Source organism: Pristiophorus japonicus, chromosome 4, assembly GCF_044704955.1.
Source record: "Pristiophorus japonicus isolate sPriJap1 chromosome 4, sPriJap1.hap1, whole genome shotgun sequence".
In the NCBI taxonomy this organism is placed as follows: Eukaryota; Metazoa; Chordata; class Chondrichthyes; family Pristiophoridae; genus Pristiophorus; species Pristiophorus japonicus.
Window position 1 is genome coordinate 82,869,535 of NC_091980.1, and position 19,153 is coordinate 82,888,687.

The 19,153-nt window shown below is 42.1% G+C and overlaps 1 protein-coding gene across 1 annotated transcript in view; it reads right to left on the reverse strand.

Moving 5' to 3' along the window:
* The window catches only part of ctnna1 (catenin (cadherin-associated protein), alpha 1), a 197,386-nt gene that overhangs the window by 39,782 nt on the left and 138,451 nt on the right, over positions 1–19,153 (reverse strand). The window contains exons 9-13 of the mRNA XM_070878385.1: positions 10,936–11,088; positions 10,279–10,371; positions 9,711–9,867; positions 4,427–4,627; positions 2,899–3,050 (exon numbers count right to left, since the gene is read on the reverse strand). Of these exons, the coding sequence (XP_070734486.1) occupies positions 2,899–3,050; positions 4,427–4,627; positions 9,711–9,867; positions 10,279–10,371; positions 10,936–11,088 (756 nt within the window). The remainder of the gene's footprint in view (positions 1–2,898; positions 3,051–4,426; positions 4,628–9,710; positions 9,868–10,278; positions 10,372–10,935; positions 11,089–19,153) is intronic.

The following is a 19,153-nucleotide window of genomic DNA, read 5'->3' on the forward strand; positions in this document are numbered from 1 at the left end:
CATGTCTCCGTAACTGCAACTATATCGTATCCGTTTACATCTATTTGCGCTGTTACTTTGTCGACCTTATTACAGATGCTTTGTGCATTCAGATACAATGCTTTTAAATGTCTTAACATTATTAGACATCTTAACATTATTTTGTACTATAGCCCTATTTGTCTTAGCTATTTTTTCTTACCTGGACCCCATTTGTTAGTGCACTCTTGTTTGTCTGCTTTGTCCCTTCCCGGCATAATCTGGTTACCCTTACCACAATCACTTTCCTGCATTGTTTTCTTTCCTCGTTAGCATTCTAGATTGCTCTCTACTGCGACTGTCCTTTCCCCCTCCCCCCTCCCTTATTTAGTTTAAAGTCCTGTCTACCTCCCTAGTCAGTCGGTTCGCTAGAACTCTGGTCCCAGCATAGTTCAGGTAAAGTCCATCCCCACGGAGCAGCTCTCTCTTTCCCCGAGTATTGGTGCCCGTGCCGCACAAATCGAAACCCACTTCTCCCACATCAACCTCTGAGCCATGCGTTCATTTTCCTGATTCTATTGACCCGATGCCAATTTGCTCGTGGCTCAGGTAATAATGCAGAGATTATTACCTTTGTGGCTCTGCTTTTCAATTTAGTCCCTAGCTGTTCAAACTCTCTCAGCAGAACCTCTCTTAGTCCTACCCATGTACCTACGTGTACCACAACACCTGCATCTCCTCTCTCCCCACCACCCGCCCCCCCCCCCGCCCACTTCAAGTACCATCGCCGAATCCCCCACCATCAACATCCTGGGGGGGGTCACCATTGACCAAAAACGTAACTGGACTAGCCACAAATACCGTGGCAACAAGAGGTCAGAAGCTGGGTATTCTGCGACAAATGTCTCATCTCCTGACTCCCCAAAGTCTTTCCACAATCTCCAAGGCACAAGTCAAGCGTATGATGGAATGCTCTCCACTTGCCTGGATGAGTGCAGCTCCAACACTCAAGAAGCTCGACATCATCCTGGAAAAAGCAGCCCGTTTGATTGGCACCCCATCCACCACCTTCAACATTTACTTCCTCCACCATCACCGCACCCTGGCTGCAGTGTGTACCATCTACAAGATGCACTGCAGCATCTCACCAAGGCTTCTTCGAAAGCACCTCCCAAACCCGTGACCTCTACCACCCAGAAGGACAAAGGCAGCAGACGCACGGGAACACCATCACCTGGAAGTTCCCCTCCATGCTGACTTGGAAATATATTGCCGTTCCTTCATCGTCGCTGGGTCAAAAACCTGGAACTCCCTTCCTAACAGCACATTGGGAGTTCCTTCACCACAAGGACTGCAGCAGTTTATGGCAGGGGCTCACCACCACCATCGCAAGGGGATTTTGGGAAGGGCAATAAATGCTGGCCTTGCCAGCAACGCCCACATCTCTGAACAAATTTTAAAAATCACGCTAGAAGCAAATCCCATCCACAACACTGGCCATGCCCCAAAGAGTGAATTAATCACCATTGGGAGTTTCTGGAAATTGCACTCCTTTGAGGAAGCTCCAGAAATTTTGATTGAATTTTTAAGATTTTCTAAGGAACTCATTACTTTACCCATCTAACTAGAAATATGTTTTGTATATTTTTTTTCAAAAAAGTCATTTTCAGTCATTTAAAATTAGGTTACTCACAGGCGATTTAAAATGCTTATTTTTTGTGATAAACCCATTTTCAGCTTTATTTATCAAACTTTACCAAGTTACCACTCTTACATACACCAAGAAATATTTTTTGTTTTAAAATTATGTTGGTTCACAGCAGATTTTGCATTCGGCGATATGCAAATATGTTTGAGCAGAAACTTGAGGGAAAGAAACATTTAAAAACAGGCGCAATTGCCGCTGGAATCGCAGATTGCGCCCAAATGGGAAACTCCAACCCCCGATGTTAGATTGCGAAGTGCCTCCCTTAACTTGGAATTAATAGTACCATTTTGCATTTTAAACAGTAACTCCTGCACATAGTCAAATCTGTGAAACTGTCAATAGTGTCATGAATGCTTGGCTTGTGATATTACATTGTTCCTCTGGAGAAGGGTAATTTTACAACAAAAAAAAAGGAAATGTATTAGTTCCATGGATAAATTAATTGCTGCATTTAACACAGTTATACACTTCAGCTACTTTAACCTGAGTATCAGCCAACTCCTTCATCTCTGTGGTGATAATCACCCAGAGCAACAATTCACATAGCTAACATTTCTATTTGCTGCAAATATTGTTAACCTTGCCCAAAAACACTCAAAAGTTTTGACTAATCACACTGTTGGTGAGCATAAAAACCTCAATCAGTACTCCAGGGGAAACACACTTTACTGATTTGAGAAAACAGTTGATACCCAAGTGAATAGAGGATTTTATATGCAAAAGCACACAGCAATGCAAGAATTATTATTTCAAAATGACTGTTGAAAGCCTACACACAAAGTCAAAGATAAAAAAATTATTAGTCAATTTCCTTGACTTTTAGTAAACAACCACTGTTGAAAAAACATGATAAAGAACCCCCCCTACTGCATATAGTATAGAATCATAAAATGACACAGCACAGGAGGCCACTCAGCCCATCATGCCTGCGTATGACCCGAAAGTAAACACAGCTGCCTACAATTAAACAGTAGTGTACAGCCACTTCAGCGGGTTTACCAATGATTAGCTGAAATTTACAGACCAGGAACGTACTAGGTACAGTCGCTGCTCTGCGATCAATTAGGTGAGAAGAGATCTCAGCTGCTACAGGGGCCGAGCACAAAAAATGGCTAACTATTTCAAGTACTGAACCTTTCTGTCAGCCGTGAGTTTTTAAATAAGCTAGTCACAATAGCTCATCAAAACAGAACATTTTCAGAAAAGCTGCCCATGAACACAAATGTACTCACTCTAATCATCAATACAGCTTTCCTAATGTCGCGAATGCCATCATAGACCAGGCGTGAAGCATCGATGAACTCATTTTCATCCAGCTGTTGAGCAGGATTGGCACTAAGTGCATCCACCGCAGCTTCCACTTGTTCAGTAAATCGTGGCATAACTAGATGAGGAAAATGGAAGAACATTAATACATGCTTTAATCATATACACAATTTCAATGGTTTGCACTTTTTATACATATGCTCTACATCCAGTTATTGAACGTCCTTTGAAAAATATTGCTCATCACCATTAACTTCCACGAAGCAGAGCAACAGCCTTTGTTCAGAAGAAGTGTTAGTCATTAGTGACATTACTCAAGAGTAAAGTAGCTCCACTAATTCATTAATTAAACTTAATTAGATAGATTTTTCACAATACAAGATACTAGAAATTGCTGAGGGTGTAAACAACAGCCACAAGGAAAAGGAGGATTGTGGTAATCCAGACCAGTCAATTGAACCAGGAGCACAAGATTAAAGGTAGATTTACCAAGTAGATCCTTCTTTATACTTTGAATTCTGAGCATTTACACAAATGTCAGGGTACTGCAGACAACACCTCACATGGCCCCTTACTCACGAACAGCATTTTTAGTTTGCTGCTTTTTCTTCAGACTCCAGCAGTTCCTTTACTTATCCTCACTAAATACTTCCTTAGTAAAAAGGTAGTTGCTGTGGCTCCCAAGTGAGTCCCACTAAAGGCAGACATGCCAGTCCACAGAGCAGTACAATGTGAACCACGGCTACCACCATCAAGTACACGTCATGGAATGAGGGAATGACTGCCCACATTTAGTCTTCAATTAGGAGCAGCAAATGAATAAAATATCCAACCTGTTTTAGTAACTGCCTGAAGCTATGTGGTCCCATCTAATGGGTATGTTGACATGCCATCCTATTTAGATTCTTGTAAATTTATTGGCTGATTGTGTTCATTTATTTGGATTTGGTCACAAGGCTCAAGTCTTGCATGCCATATTTCTGACCACCATGTCACCAAAGTCTCATGGGTCTTGAACGCTCAGTCACTATAGAATTAGATTGTTGGTAATTTACATATGCCAGCCCAGAGCTTATGGACCAAGGCCACAAGCAATCCCATGGAAACCACAATGTGATCTACACAAGATACTGTACTACACAGAACGGGACCCTTGGAGCTGGGGTACACTTGAGCTTTGCATGAAGTACCGTATATTTGGAATTGCCCATCCCCCCATCCTCTCCGCCTAATCCCCCCACCTCACCGAGTCCGACTGAGAGGCTGGAGACTTTGTCCTAAATTTTGATGAGATCATCACCCATAAGCCTTTTAACTAGAGAGAAGTGAATTGATGCAGTGTGGTATGTCCTGCTGCTTTACGTCATGGAGTAGGAGACTATATGCATGCTCATGCATATTTAGCACTTGGGTTTGTCTATATCCTATCAAGCTAGGTTATACTTGTAGTGTATGAAATGAAAAACAGGTTTGCAGTAAGAAAATAATCATTACCCGTATCAGACAACAACTTGGTTGCTTCCAGAACTTTTTCAGTGTAGACTCCAGGTTCATAATTGTCCATCTCTGACGTGACAACATGAACAACTCTTGCAGCACGTCCTCGGATTGCACCTGCTGTACGGTCGAGTCCATCTACATCTTTTTCCTGGAGTGCGATAACACATTTATTTACATCTTCAAGGATGTGATTTTCTGTTAAAAGAAAGACAAATGATTTGGGTTAATATAAAATTGGCTTAAAACAAAAGCTCTCTTCAAATCAAACCTAACGCGCTCTCTCTCTCTCTCTCTCGTCAGAAGGTTGTTTGTCAAATCCAGCACCAGGACTTGAAATTACATGCTAGTTTAATACTGCAGCATTTAAAAAAAAAGAGGTGCTGTCCTTTGGACAAAATGTCTACCTATTCGAATGCTCGAGTAGGTGTTAAAGATCCCACAGTATTCGAACAGGATAGGGAGACTTGTGTCGTGGCAAATATTTCTCCCTCAACCAACCCCACCCAAAACAGATTAGTTGATTATTTATCTTATGGCTGTTTGTGGGAGTTTGATGTGTACAAATTGGCTGTTACACTTGTCCGCATAACATTTGAGATGCCTCAGACACTCAAGTAACTTATCTTTGTTCACAAATATTGCAGAATTAGGAAACTGGGAAAATAATTTAAAAATATGCACATCACCGCTTCTGGTGTATGTATGTACATAATATAATGTGCTTTCTTAAGAAACTTTTAAATGCAAAGAAAGCTAATACATTTCAATGTATTCTTATTTTAAAGAAATGTTAACTCACGGCAGAAACTTGTACCACTGAAACTACATCAGAGTACAATGTCAAATCATCACCATAGGCAGTCCCTCGAAATCGAGGAAGACTTGCTTCCACTCAAAGTGAGTTCAGATGACTGTACAGTCCAATATGGGAATTACAGTCTGTCACAGGTGGGGCAGATAGTGGTTGACGGAAAGGGTGGGTGAAGAGTCTGGCTTGCCACACGCTCCTTCCGCTGCCTGCTCTTGTTTTCTGCATGCTCTCGGTGACGAGACTTGGTGCTCAGTGCCCTCCCGGATGCTCTTCCTCCACTTATAGCGGTCTTTGGCCAGGAATTCCCAGGTGTCGATGGGGTTGTTGCACTTTATCAAGGAGGCTTTGAGGGAGTCCTTGAAATGTTTCCTCTGCCCACTTGGGGATCACTTGCCCGCTTGCCATGTAGGAGTTCAGAGTAGAGCGCTTGCTTTGGGAGTCTTGTGTCGGGCATGCGGACGATGTGGCCCGCTCAGCGGAGCTGGTCGAGTGTGGTCAGTGCTTCGATGCTGGGGATGTTGGCCTGATCGAGAACACTGATGTTGGTGCGTCTATCCTCCCAGGGGATTTGCAGGGTCTTGCGGAGACATCGTTGGTGGTATTTCTCTCGCGATTTGAGGTGTCTACTGAATATGGTCCACATCTCTGAGCCATACAGGAGTGTGGGTATCACAACAGCCCTGTAGACCATAAGCTTGGTGCCAGATTTGAGGGCCTGGTCTTCGAACACACTCTTCCTCAGGCGACCGAAGGCTGTGCTGGCGCACTGGAGGTGGTGTTGGACCTCGTTGTCGATGTCTGCCCTTGCTGATAATAGATTCCCGAGGTATTGAAAGTGGTCCACGTTGTCCAAGGCTGCGCCGTGGAATTTGATGACCGGGGGCAGTGCTGTGTGGTGGGGTGGGGTCAGGTTGGTGGATTACCCTCGTCTTACAGATGTTTAGTGTAAGGTCCATGCTTTCGTACGTCTCGGTGTAGATGTTCATGTCTTGGAGTTCAGCCTCCGAATGTGCGCAGATGCAAGCGTCACCCGTGTACTGTAGTTCGATGATAGAGAATGGGAAAGTCTTGGATCTAGCCTGGAGGCGAGGCGACGAAGGTTGAACAGGTTCCCACTAGCTCTATAGTTTAGTTCCACTCCAGCGGGGAGCTTGTTAAGCGTGACATGGAGCATTGCAGCAAGGAAGATCGAGAAGAGGGTTGGCGCGATGACGCAGCCCTGCTTGACCCCGGTCCGGATGTGGATTGGGTCTGTGGAGGATCTGTTGGTCAGCGGCTTGCATGTCATTGTGGAGCAGGTGGAGGATGTCGACAAACCTTTGGGAAAGCCGAAACAGAGGAGGACGCTCCATAGTCCCTCGCGGTTAACAACTCAAAGGCGGCCATATACAAGGGTTGATGCTGTTCCCTGCATTTCTCTTGCAGTTGCCGTGCTGTAAAGATCATATTTGTTGTACCCCGTAGTGGACGGAAGCCGCATTGTGACTCTGGGAGGAGCTCTTTAGCCACAGGGAGAAGACAGTTGGAAGAGGAATCTAGCGATGACTTTCCCAATGGCCGTCAACAGGGAGATTCCTCTGTAGTTGCCGCAGCCGGACTTGTCCCCTTTTTTAAAGATGGTCACAATTACGGTATCTCAGAGATCTCCAGGCATGCAATCCAATCCTCCTTCCAGACGAAAGAGAGATGCGGTCATGCATTCATGCCAATAGTGCCTTTCCGCCACACTTTAGTGTCTCAGCGGGGATTCCATCTGCTCCCGACAACTTGTTATTCTGGAGCTGATGGATGGCCTTTTCTACCTCGTGCAGGGCTGGGGTTTTGCCAAGATGGTGGCGGGTAGCATGCTGCGGGATGGAGACGAGGACACTTGTGTCAAAGGCAGAGTCTCGATTAAGGAGATCTTCCAAGTGCTCCTTCCAGCGGGTCCTGACTGCCTCGGTGTCCTTGATGAATGTCTCCCAGTTCTTGGTCAGCAGTGGGGTGGGGCCTGGGGTGCTTGGGCCGTAGGTGGACTTGACTGCGGTGAAGAATCCTTGCACGTCATGCCTGTCGGCCAGCTGCTAAATCTCCGGTGCTTTCTCCACCCACCATCTATTCTTTAGATCGTGGGTTTTTTGTTGGCCTTCAGCTGTCTGTAGAGCTGCTTTGCTGCTCCAGAGTTGGGTTGTAGCTTTAGGTTCAGAAATGCCCTGCGCTTGCGGTTTATTAGCTCCTGGATCTCCTGGTCATTCTCAATAAACCAATCCTGGTGTTTCCTGGTTGAGTGACCGAGCATCTCTTCACAGGCACTGGTTATGGTGGCCTGGAGGGCAGACCAAATGCTGTGGGCACTCTGCGTCTCGGGGTCATCGAGGGTCAGCAGGTTGGCAGTGAGGCACTGGCTACATAGGGTTCTCTTAGCTGGGTCTTTGAGTGACCCGGCATTGCTTCTGTTGCAGTCGTCGCTTTGGGCTAAATTAATATTGATGACGGAATGGATTCGGCGGTGGACCGACCAGCAGTTGTCGACTTGTCGTCATGGCGCGGGTGCCAGTGCTTGGAGCGAGGGTGTTGCCACGGTGCCTTGTACTTGTCCCTCTGGCGGAACAAGGTGTTGGTGATGACAAAGTCGTGTTCTAGTTATTTTGTCAGGAGCAGGGTACCGCTGGAGTTGGTTTTCCCTACCCCCTCTCTGCCGATCAATCCTCCCCAGAGGTCTATGTCCTTACCGACTCTGTCGTTGAAGTCGCCAAGGAGGATCAGTTTGTCGTCTGTAGGGATGCGGGACAGGGATTGTTCAAGGCTGGAGTAGAATACCTCTTTGGCCTCATCTCTTGCGTCGAGTGTTGGAGCGTACACACTGATAACTGTGGCACACTGGTTCCGGAATAGGGCGAGCCGGAGAGTCATGAGACATTCGCTAATCCCGCAGGGGGAGTCTCCGAGGCGGTCGACCAGCTCGTTCTTAGTGAAACCAACTCCATGGAGAAGGCATTCTTCTTCTGGTTTGCCTTTCCAGAAGGTGGTGAAACCTGCACCTTGTTCTTTGAGTTGGTCTTCCCCTGCCCGTCGGGTCTCACTTAGGGCAGCGATGTCGACATTGAAGCGTCTTAAGTTCCCGGGCAATGATGGCGGCGCCGCTGGTGGAATGGAGGCCCAAACGCCGCCGGTGGAGTGGAGGCTCATGCATGAGGACAATGTCAAAGCTACAGTGCCGACTAGCAGGCATTTCTGAAATTATTTTAACAAAGTTTTCACTATTTGAAATACAGGTTTTACAAGTGATCGATTATGGCAGGTGTGTTTATTTTACATTTTTTTTAAAAAAGTTGGAAATCACAGTTCCATTATACAGGCACAAGTGAACTTATCTGTCTCATCAAAATGAGTTTTAAAATCTTGAAAATGTTAATGATTTGGTGCCCGAGTTTAGATGGTCAGTATTAAGTGAGCATTGCTCGGTGCTCAACTTCCACTTACTTCTCTTAGGCAGGAACCTCTCAAAACCAGAACCAAAACTGATTTTCAAGTTTCACATAATAAAACGGTTATTTGATGGGCTGGTAACTGACTTAATTCGAAACAGCTTCCAACGTTGGGAGAAGGGGAAAAGATCAAAATGGCTAGTCCTTTGGGAAAACTGAAAATTGACCAACAATTTTTTGAAACCCAATTTTAGGTACTAGAGTGGAGAAGAAAGGAAGGTACCCCTTTTAAAATTTGTCCTGTAATTTGTGTAGGTGTATGCAAGTGAAATATGGAGGGAATTTGGTTTCAATGTAGACAAAGTGCTGATGCAAGCCATTTAACTTTTCAGCATTTAGAATATTCTAAGACAATTAAATGATGCTTGTGTTATTCCTCCCCCAGTATAATGGCTATTTTAGCAAAATACGTGGGATCATACAGATTAGTGACGTTTCATGCACATGGTATTAGGTTAGCTAGAAATGACACTCAATTGAACAACGTCACTACACTTCAAAAGTACTTCTTTGGCGCTTTGGGATGTCTTGAGGTCGTGAAAGGCACTTTATAAATACAAGTCTTTTTTTTTTTCCTGGCATTAAATCCATCTCCATGTATATTTTATCTTCGACTGGCAGGGCAAACATCACATACTTTGAGACATTTGCAAATGTTTGTATTTTACAAAGGATTTTAAATGTGTTAGGTCACACTGGCAGAAAGATATCAAGCAAGTCACACCGGGGATTTAGCGATAAAGATTTGAGCATATATGGAATAATGCAGAGCAACCAGAATAGTGACAAACACCTGTTACTCTATTGGGTAACATTTTAAGCACTAATATATGCTTTAACAGCATACTGTGTGTGTCCACATTAACTGAAATAGAACACATGCATATATTGTGGCCACTTCTTTTAGACAGTGAATATTTATTAATCCTGGCTTTGTTTGGAATCAGTTGGCAAGGATGTTCCATAACTATATTAAACTGCTTTTTTATAACAGAAATACCTGAAACGCATAGGAAGTCATCAATGGAAGTAATGTCATCCACAGCATCAGTCAGCACACGCACTTGTTTCTCCCATAATTCTTTGAAGAGATCCATGTTGTCCTGAGCCACTTTACTCTGAGGTTTAGCAGCCAGGGCCAATGCAGCATTTATGACCTAAAAAGAGCAGTGCAAATAAATTGTTACCAATGTGTTTGTATTATTATTTTAAAGAATCCAATTGTATGCATAATGAAGTCAGTTATTTGCAAGTTTATGAAACTTGCAGAAAATCAACTTTAAAGTTGCCACATATTAGTTTAAACCAATAAGGCAAACATTAGTGATGCAGCAGTCACCAAAGCCAACAATATTCAAGACTGCTGCAAGTGTTATGTTGAAATGTTATCTATGGCTTAAAACTGAAAAAGGACAAAAGATAACACTTGGAACCACCAAAATGCATCCTGACAAAAGTGTTTATTAAAAATAAAAACTTAGCATTTCCTTTTAGTAGGGAAAACATTTTAAGAGCAAAGAAAATCATTGATTAAATTTTAAACTAAACAGGATATTGTTTTGTCAAACCTGTGGACAAAGGCCTTCAAGCTGGGTGGCTGCCATGCGAACTAGTTTCACACCTTCTTCATTGTTGGAAATAGAGCAAGCAAGGTTGGCAACCTACAAGAATAAACATATTTCGTGAGCGACAGTTCTCGGCAAGTAATCAGAGTTTTAGATAATCTACTGGTAGTACATGGGTTGAGTCATCAACTCTATACAACAGATTAGGTTGATTTAAGCAAGAGAGAGATCAAGAATTGGTGAACCGAATCCTGCAAACTCATCTAACAGAAAAAATATTTTCCAGAATGTTTTGAAATAAGTTTTCTTTCTTTTAATTCCTCTTTGAATCTTACTGCTTCATTCCCCAGTGAAAATAGCAACACATTTGTCGATTTCCACCAATGATTCTCTAGAGCTAACCACAAAGCATTAGGGGACAACTACCTCTCCAATCTCTTCCTTTACTTTCATGCACTCTTATAATGAAACCCATTAGATCCTTTTCCACTGATGTGTTTAGATTTTGTATGGAATAATCAAACAGCTAAAAGAGGCGCGTAATGAAATTCCGAATTTCTCCTTCACAGGTATTTCTAGCCTACAACACTCCTGAAGAGATAAAAATAATTTTAATGAAAAGATGATTGCTGTTAAGCAATAACGTAAATCCATACTTACCTCAACCAATTTGCTGGCGTGGTCACGGAATACTTGGGCGTATTCCTTCACTTCCTTTTCATTACCATTTTTGGCTGCTTCAATCAAAACCAGAAGAGGAACATTGGTCTCCAAGAAAGAGTCTGATACATGATCCATGACAGCTTTCCTTAACTGTTAAAAGCAATTAAAATCAATGTTTAAGCCTGAACAATGTAAACATTGCAGTACTCATTTTCAATAACCATGCATTACATTTAACTAAAATAAATTTGAACAGATATGTTAGTTTCGTACTGCAATATCCCTGTATTCATAAGCAGATTGAGTATTTTATACTTTTCAACTTTCCCATGACCAAACCACTAGTTGATAAGAGTTTCTTGTGACATTTCTTCTCCCCCTAGCAAGGAATTAGAGAAAACTTGTTACCAAATGCATCATGTGCCAAAATAGCTTTCCAATATCAGCTTCCACAGCTCCCAATATTTTATTGCTCAAGAGCTTTTTTAAACCAGTTTTAGAAAGATGTCTCTATGATCATAGACAGCCAACAAAATTTCCTCATCAGTTCTGGCCAACAGTTTCATCTAGTGAGGCTGGCCTTTATTCTAGCCACAGTACGTCTATTATGTATCCTAAATGACTGAGAATTCAATTACTTCCTGCCACATTTCAGTGAAAAACAAAAAGCAAACTCACGATACTCATGGACCTTCCACAGTGCACACTAGCAACAGTCAAGAGAAATAGCCACTGTAGCACAAACTGCAATTATATGGAAGATTTAAGGAGCAGATCTGCTATGTACCTTCCCAAAAGACCTATACATTCCACTTTGCTTTGTAACAGTTGCTTCCACTTTTCAGACATGTAAGCAACTGCATCCTGCATCGTTTATCCTCACTGCAAGTCAAATTTACTTTTATATTTAAAATAGAAGCTACAATATAATGTGAATACATAAAGCATTAGAAATAAAGCCAGGGAACTAGAGGTATACACTGTTTAGTCTTAAAAGAAACTTGGCTGGGATCGAAATATTCCTGGTTATAATATTTTCAGGAAAGACAGGGAAGTGAAAAAAAGACAAGGGATGGCATTGTTAATTAAGGACAGAATTACAGCCACAGCAAGGAAACAGTTACATGGTGGTGATGTTTAAAGTCCATCTGGAAGGAACTTTAAGAGATCAGTTACCATATTGGGAGGATCTTGCAGATGACCAAATAGTGGAAAAGAAATGGAGGACAAAACCTAGAGATGTTTGCAGCAGGAACCGAATTATCATGCAATATTACCACCATCGTAAGGTAGACTGGGATAAAACAAACATTAGTGTATAAAAATGGGGAGGATGTCTTAAAATGCACGTAGGCCGATTCCTTAATCAGTATATTGCATGTCTACGGTAGGATGCAGTGCGGAATTTGATTCTGTTCACAAAACAGGGCAAATAAGGAACGTGATGGTAGGAGAACTTGGGAAAAAGTGACAACCACTAAATCAGGTTTACAAATAGATTAGAAAGGAAGCAAAACTGGAGATTAGGAAAGCACTGAGAGAAAAAAAACATAACAGAAAAAAATAAGGGCTTTCATAAGCACTTAAAAAGTCAAAGGACAGTCAAAGGGAGGAACCACTTAAAATAAAAGATTTAAGAATGAAGGAATGGTAGAGATTACTAATAAGTATTTCTCCCAGTGGGATGGTAGGAGTACCCAAGGAGAATGTGGGATACATATTAAAAACATTTGGAAGATGTGAAAGGCACTATATAAATGCAAGTTCTTTCCATCTCTGGGCCTAAATTTCCTGAACCCCTTTTTCCAGCACACTCTCCCAAGATGCGCCGACTTTGTGCGTTCAAAACGGCGGCAAAAACTTACTAAGGATTCTGGCCGCTCTGCTGTGTGTCCTGGATCCTGGCGCGGCATTTCTTGTGGAGTGGGGGGCAGAGCCTCAGCCCTGCGCTGAAAACAGTGCCGGCAGCTGCACGCATATGCAGTGGAGTCTGCAGCTCCTCGCCCTTCCTGCAGGCTGTGAGCCGCACCAGTCGCTCGCTGCCCCTATCCCGGGCTGAGTGGCCTGCCGCACAGGCCGGCTGCTGCCTTTCCCATACTGAGGGCTACAAGCAACAGGTTGGTGGGGGAGAGAAGAGTTTTGATCGGCCGGGGTGGGGGGGGGGAGGAGAAGAGAGAGAGAGAGAGAGAGAGAGAAAAGAGTTTTGATCCGGGGGGGGGTCTTCAAAGATTTTCCAGTACTTTAATATCTAGCTATCTTTACAAAAAATTCCCTATCTGCAGTATCTTATAGCTCACCCACTATTGCATAAAATTCTAAAATATTACTAATTGTCAAGAGTCACACTACGCAATGCTGAACACGAAAAGTTGTGTTTACATTTTTACATGCTTTTTTTTAAGTCAAGTCTAACATTTTAAATTTCTAAACCTAGTCAGGGCAATTCTTTGGTGCTGCAGAAGACAAAATCCAATGTGGTGTGATGCCGCACTCGAATCCATTAGGAAGAGCGTTGGTGCTCTTGATCTATTATTTACAAAGAAAACCTTCATTTTGCTTAAGTGGCCCCTCTACTTCAGCCTTCATTACAAGGTTATTCTTATTCTTGTAAAAACCCCATACTCAGTTTAATCAAGCTGATAGCACCTACAATCTCGCTGCTTGGGATTTAAAAAAATCTAGCATTCCTATCATAACACTGTCATTTGGAGGCTACCTGCGCTGATTTCTTAACTCTCCGCAAGGGTTTTCTGTGCGACCACAAGTGGTCACATATGCTGGCCTAAGTAAGTTTGGAGCAACTATTAGCTGTCCAAACTGGCTTAAATGGTGTAGGTGGCTGGTAACATCCCCTTTTGAACAAAACTAAACTAAACAAATCCTAACTAATTCACTTACACTGGCGCAAATTAAATGTGCAGAATGGAGATTTTTAAGATACTACAGAAAAAATCAAGTTGCTCTAAAAAAAAAGGAGCAACTCCTGGGGAAATTTGGGCCCATTGTGAGCAGGATACTGTAATTTCATGTGCCATCTCATGTTTCTCCCATCTTGCGAAAGGCAGTTTGATAAACACTTGTGTGACAAGGGCAAATACAAAATCAGTAAGCTCTTATTTTTTCATATAATAGGTGAACGAACAGTGAATTATAACTTATTTCCTTGTACAGGTAACACAAAAGATAACACCTAAATGTTCCTACTCGGGGGCTAAATACTTTTCTTGGCATATTCTTACAAAATTTAATCTGAACTATACTTAGAGAGAACTTTCTTTAGATCAGGATTCCCTACCTGATTTTGAAATTGTTCCTTTAAACTATGTATTTATTTATCCCTTAGATAGATAGGATTCCTAAGGCTTGACCTCTAACCCACTCCCAGTTCTTCATATCCCAGAATTAGTCAGTGACTGCAGTCTTCCTAGCTGAGGGTTACTGACAGCAACTCCTCAGATAATGAAGGATTCCATGCCCACATGCAGCAAGATCCGACAACATTCAGGCTTGAGTCATTAAGTCGCAATTAACATTCATGCCACACAAGTGCCAGGCAATAACGATCTCCAACAAGAGAGTGTCTAACCACCATCCATTGACATTCAACAACATTACCATTGCTGAATCCCCCAACAACATCCCAGGGCCCACCATTGATCAGAAACTTAAATGGAAAAGCCACATAAATGCTGTGGCTACAATAGCAGATCAGAGGCTAGGTATTTTGTGGCGAGTGATTCACCTCCTGACTCCCCAAAGCCTTTCCACCATCTACAAGTCACAAGTTAGGAGTCTGATGCAATACTCTCCACTTGCCTGGATGAGTGCAGCTCCATAAACATTCAAGAAGCTCGACACCATCCAGAACAAAACAGCCCGCTTGATTGGCACCCCATCCACTACGTTAAACATTCACTGCTTCCACCAGCAGCACACCGTGGCTGCAGTGTGTACAATCTACAAGATGCACTGCAGTAACTCGCCATGGCTTCTTTGATCGCACGTCCCAAGCTCTCAATTTCTACCACCTGGAAGGACAAGGGCAGCAGGCGCATGGGATCACCAACACCTGCAGGTTCTCCTCTAAGTTTCACACCATCCTGACTTGGAAATATATTGCCATTCCTTCATTGTCGCTGGGTTAAAATCCTGGAACTCCCTCCCTATCAGCACTGTGGGAGGACCTTCGCCTCACGGACTGCAGTGATTCAAGAAAGCAGCGACGCCCACATCCCATGAGTGAATAAAAAGTGAAACCCTGCTGGGCTTCACTGAATGGGACCATCCCAACATAATAGGTGTTTACGCTAGTGTCTAAAATGAACTTTCACTGTCTCAAGTTAAAGTGCTATACGGGAAACATCACTTCAGATGGTCCGTCTAGATCGAATCTGGATGCCCACCACATGCCTCCACTGAGTTTTATTCCCTCGTGAGCTACATTTAACTTCTAGTAACATTTTATTTAAACTACACAAAAATTGTTCTGTGGCCAAATCGTCAAAAATCCCCAAATGTGACATCATTCAATACAAGCAAGGAAGTGATGCTGCATTTGTACAAGGAATTGGCTAAGACAGTCAGAATATTGTGACCAGTTCCGAGCACCTCATTAGAGGAAGAATAGTCACAGAAAGTGTGCAAAGATTCATTAGATATCAGGAAAATTAGATTATAGTTGTATAGAAATACTTGAATATTGGAGCCTTTCTTCACTGGAACAGAGAAAGATAATGGGAATTACATAGAATATACAGCACAGAAACAGGCTTTTCGGCCTAACCAGTTCATGTCGGCGTTTATGCTCCACTCGAGCCTCCTCCCATCCTTCCTCATCTAACTCTAGCAACATAACCCTGTACTCCAGAAATAGCGGGCATAGTCTCAGGATAAGGAGTCGGACTTTTAAGACTGAGATGAGGAGGTACATCACAGAGAGTTGTGAATCTTTGGAATTCTCTGTCTCAAAGATGCAGAGTCATTAAGTAGATTCAAGGTTGAGACACATTGAGACTCATGGGGAATCAAGGAATATGGGATAGGACAGGAAAGTAGTGTTGAGTTCGAAGATCAGCCATGATCTTACTGAATGGTGGAGCAGGCTCAAGGGGACATATGGCCTACTCCTAATTCTTACATTATGTATTCCCTTCTCCCTCATATGCTTATCTAGCTTCCCCTTAAATGCATCTAGTATTCACCTCAACTACTCCTAAATGGGATAGAGGAGCAAAGGGATCTGGGAGTACATCTACTGCATTACCCTTGTCTACTCAGTTACTTCTTCAAAGAATTCAATGAGATTGGTCAAGCAAGACTTTCCCTTTTGAAATCCATGCTGACTATTCATTATATTACTTTTGGTTTTTAAATTTTTTCTATTTTTTTTCCTTTAATAGGAATACCATTATTTTTCCTACTACGACGCCAAGCTGACTGCTCTATAGTTCTTTGGACATTTTCTATCTCTCTTCTGAAATAGAGGTATAACGTTAGCTATCCGTCAGTCCTCGGGCACTACACATTTTTTAATGAATTATTAAATGTGTGTAAAAGAGCCTCTTCTATCAATTTCCTAGATTCTTTTAGAATGTGCGGATGCAATCCAGGGGCTTTATCCTTGGAGTATGATTAGTTTACTTAATATTTCTTCTTTTATTTTAAATGTGGTTATATCGGGCTAGAGTTTCCCTAACTTGTTTTTCTGGTGCCCTCACCCAAGGTGCACCGTTTTTGTCCGCTTCCAAGCGCGCCGAAAAAAGACAGCGGTATTCTGGCTGCTCCCCCTCTCTCTTCGGTCGTGGCGCAGCATGGCCCAATGGATTGGGGGCGGAGCCAGGTCCCGGCGCTGAAAACAGTGCCAGGACCACTGCACATTCGGCTAGAGTCTGTCCGTATGTGCAGTAGCTCCTGGCAGGCTGAATCTGAGAGTACGCGCTGCAGGCTGTGTGGGAGGGGCCCGAAGGACGCCGTCCCGAGCCCTGGCCGAATGGGCTCCCTCATTGGCGGCCCACTGCGTTCCCTAAGGTAGGACTTCCATTTTTTGTGTTATTTATTGATTGCTTATTACTTTGGTTTTGGTGCTTTAGGTGCAGGGTTTCTTCTATTTTATTTGTTAATTAATTGCTTATTACTTTTTGTGCTTTTTTTGGTGCTTGGTGGAGCTTTAAATGTAGTTACTTGCACCGATTCCTTAACTTTAGCTAAGGTTTTTAACGTGGACAGAAGTGGCAACATACGCTGGCCTAAGTTAGTTTGGAGCAACTATTTGCCGGCCAAACACCTAAAACAGGGCTAAATGTCTGGGAACACCCCCTTTTGAAAAAAAACACTAAAAAAAACCCGAACTCACTCACTTACACTGGCGCAAATTAAATGGCCAGAATGGCAACTAAAAAGATAGTCCAGAAAAATCAAGTTGCTCCAAAAAAAAAGCAACTCCTAGGGAAACTTGGGCCCATCATTTCTAATCTCATCTTCCAATGACATGTCCATTTGATCCGTTTCCCTGATAAATACTGAAGCGAAATAATTAATATTTGCCACTTCGCTATCGCTGCCTGTCATTTTTTTTATCCTGACTGCTCCTTAATGGCCCTGTTTCCATTCCGAACTTCCTTTTGTTAAGTTTATGTGCATGTAGAATATTTTACAATTTTGTTTTATGTTCCTTGATAATTTAATTTCATAGTTCCTCTTTGATTTTTTGAATTTATCTCCTAGTCTTTTTGTATTCTCCCTTGTCTTGTTCTCCTCTGCTTTCTATGTACTTAGAGGTTTTCAGAACTATGTTAACTTCTGAGAGAGTAAATGGGGATATTATTTCCACTGGTTTGCCAATTGGCAACAAGCGTGCATAAAGCCACGATCATTGAAAGGATGGTTACAAGAAACTTTTTTCACAAAGATTAGAACTTTACTAGGGCCTCTTTCTCTGCTTTAATTTCAATTATTCTATAACATCCAAGTATTATCTTTCAGAAAAGTTACAGCAAGTTGGTATTTAAATGTCAGTAACAATATAACAGCTATATAATTCTTCCAATGATCAATAATTTTAATCCTTCGATTCTTTAATGGCTCTAATTTTATTCTTCCGACTAGCTCTGCAGCACGGTTTCTACATTTTTTGAGAATTTTCATCAGAGATGTTTAATGGTAGGGAATATAAACTTTTCTTTTCACACAACAATAAAGTTCCATCTACTCTGCCCAATAAAGGATATTACAAATGTAGGATGACGAAGAGCCACTACAGGAGATAAAGGATACTATTAAAAGTTAATAGGACAGAAAGTAGAAGTCACCAGGGCCCAGATAGTACACCTTAGCCTCAATCGCAGGAGATCAGCCCCCACAGCAGCAAATGACGTAGTCACCGTTTTGTACTAATTTGAGTTAGGCTGCCAATTTACTGCTGAATTAGAGGCAATTTTGTGCTGTGAACCCATGCCCACGAGGAACTGGATGGATTGAGATTACCCAAATTAATTTCTCTCAGGAGCCTTATAACAAGCAGTCCCTTCAATGTGGACTACAGCACTATTTTGAACATCCTCTTTCCAGTACTGGGTAGTGGTATCTTTTATTTTAGAAATAAAGTTGATCTCTTCTTGAAAATAATTGGTGTTGCAATTGGAGAAACGAATCATTAGTTCTACCGTGATTTCTAAAACTGTTGAGCTGTGCTCGCAATTTAATATCCAAGCTGATTAAGTTAGTCAAATAATTAAAGCATATTATTCTATAATTTAATTAACCTTTAGAACTACATAACAGAATATGGTAAGAGGACAAATAACAGACTTCAGTGTAGTATTCTACTTTTGTCTCGAACAGAAACAGTTATCAGGTTTATCATTCATTAAAGTTTCCAAGCATAAGAACTTAACTGTTTAAATCATATCACAATGAGATATAAATGTTGCTTCTAATTGTTTTTTTAATGTTTTAAATTTCTCTATTAATGTTCTGTACAGAATTTGAAAAATCACAGCAAAACAAGAAAAGCAGCAGACTCATGTTCTGAATTACACATTTTCTTTAAAAGACTGTTTAAATTAAAAGTTGTTTAAATTAAACTAGCCAGAGGTTTTCTAACGCTAGACAATACTCTTTTTTAAAAAGTATCTATTTGAATAGCTCAAACCTCAACCCATTTTTTGAACGTGCACTTAGGTGGTTCTACTGCCATACTATATTACATGCTGTTGGT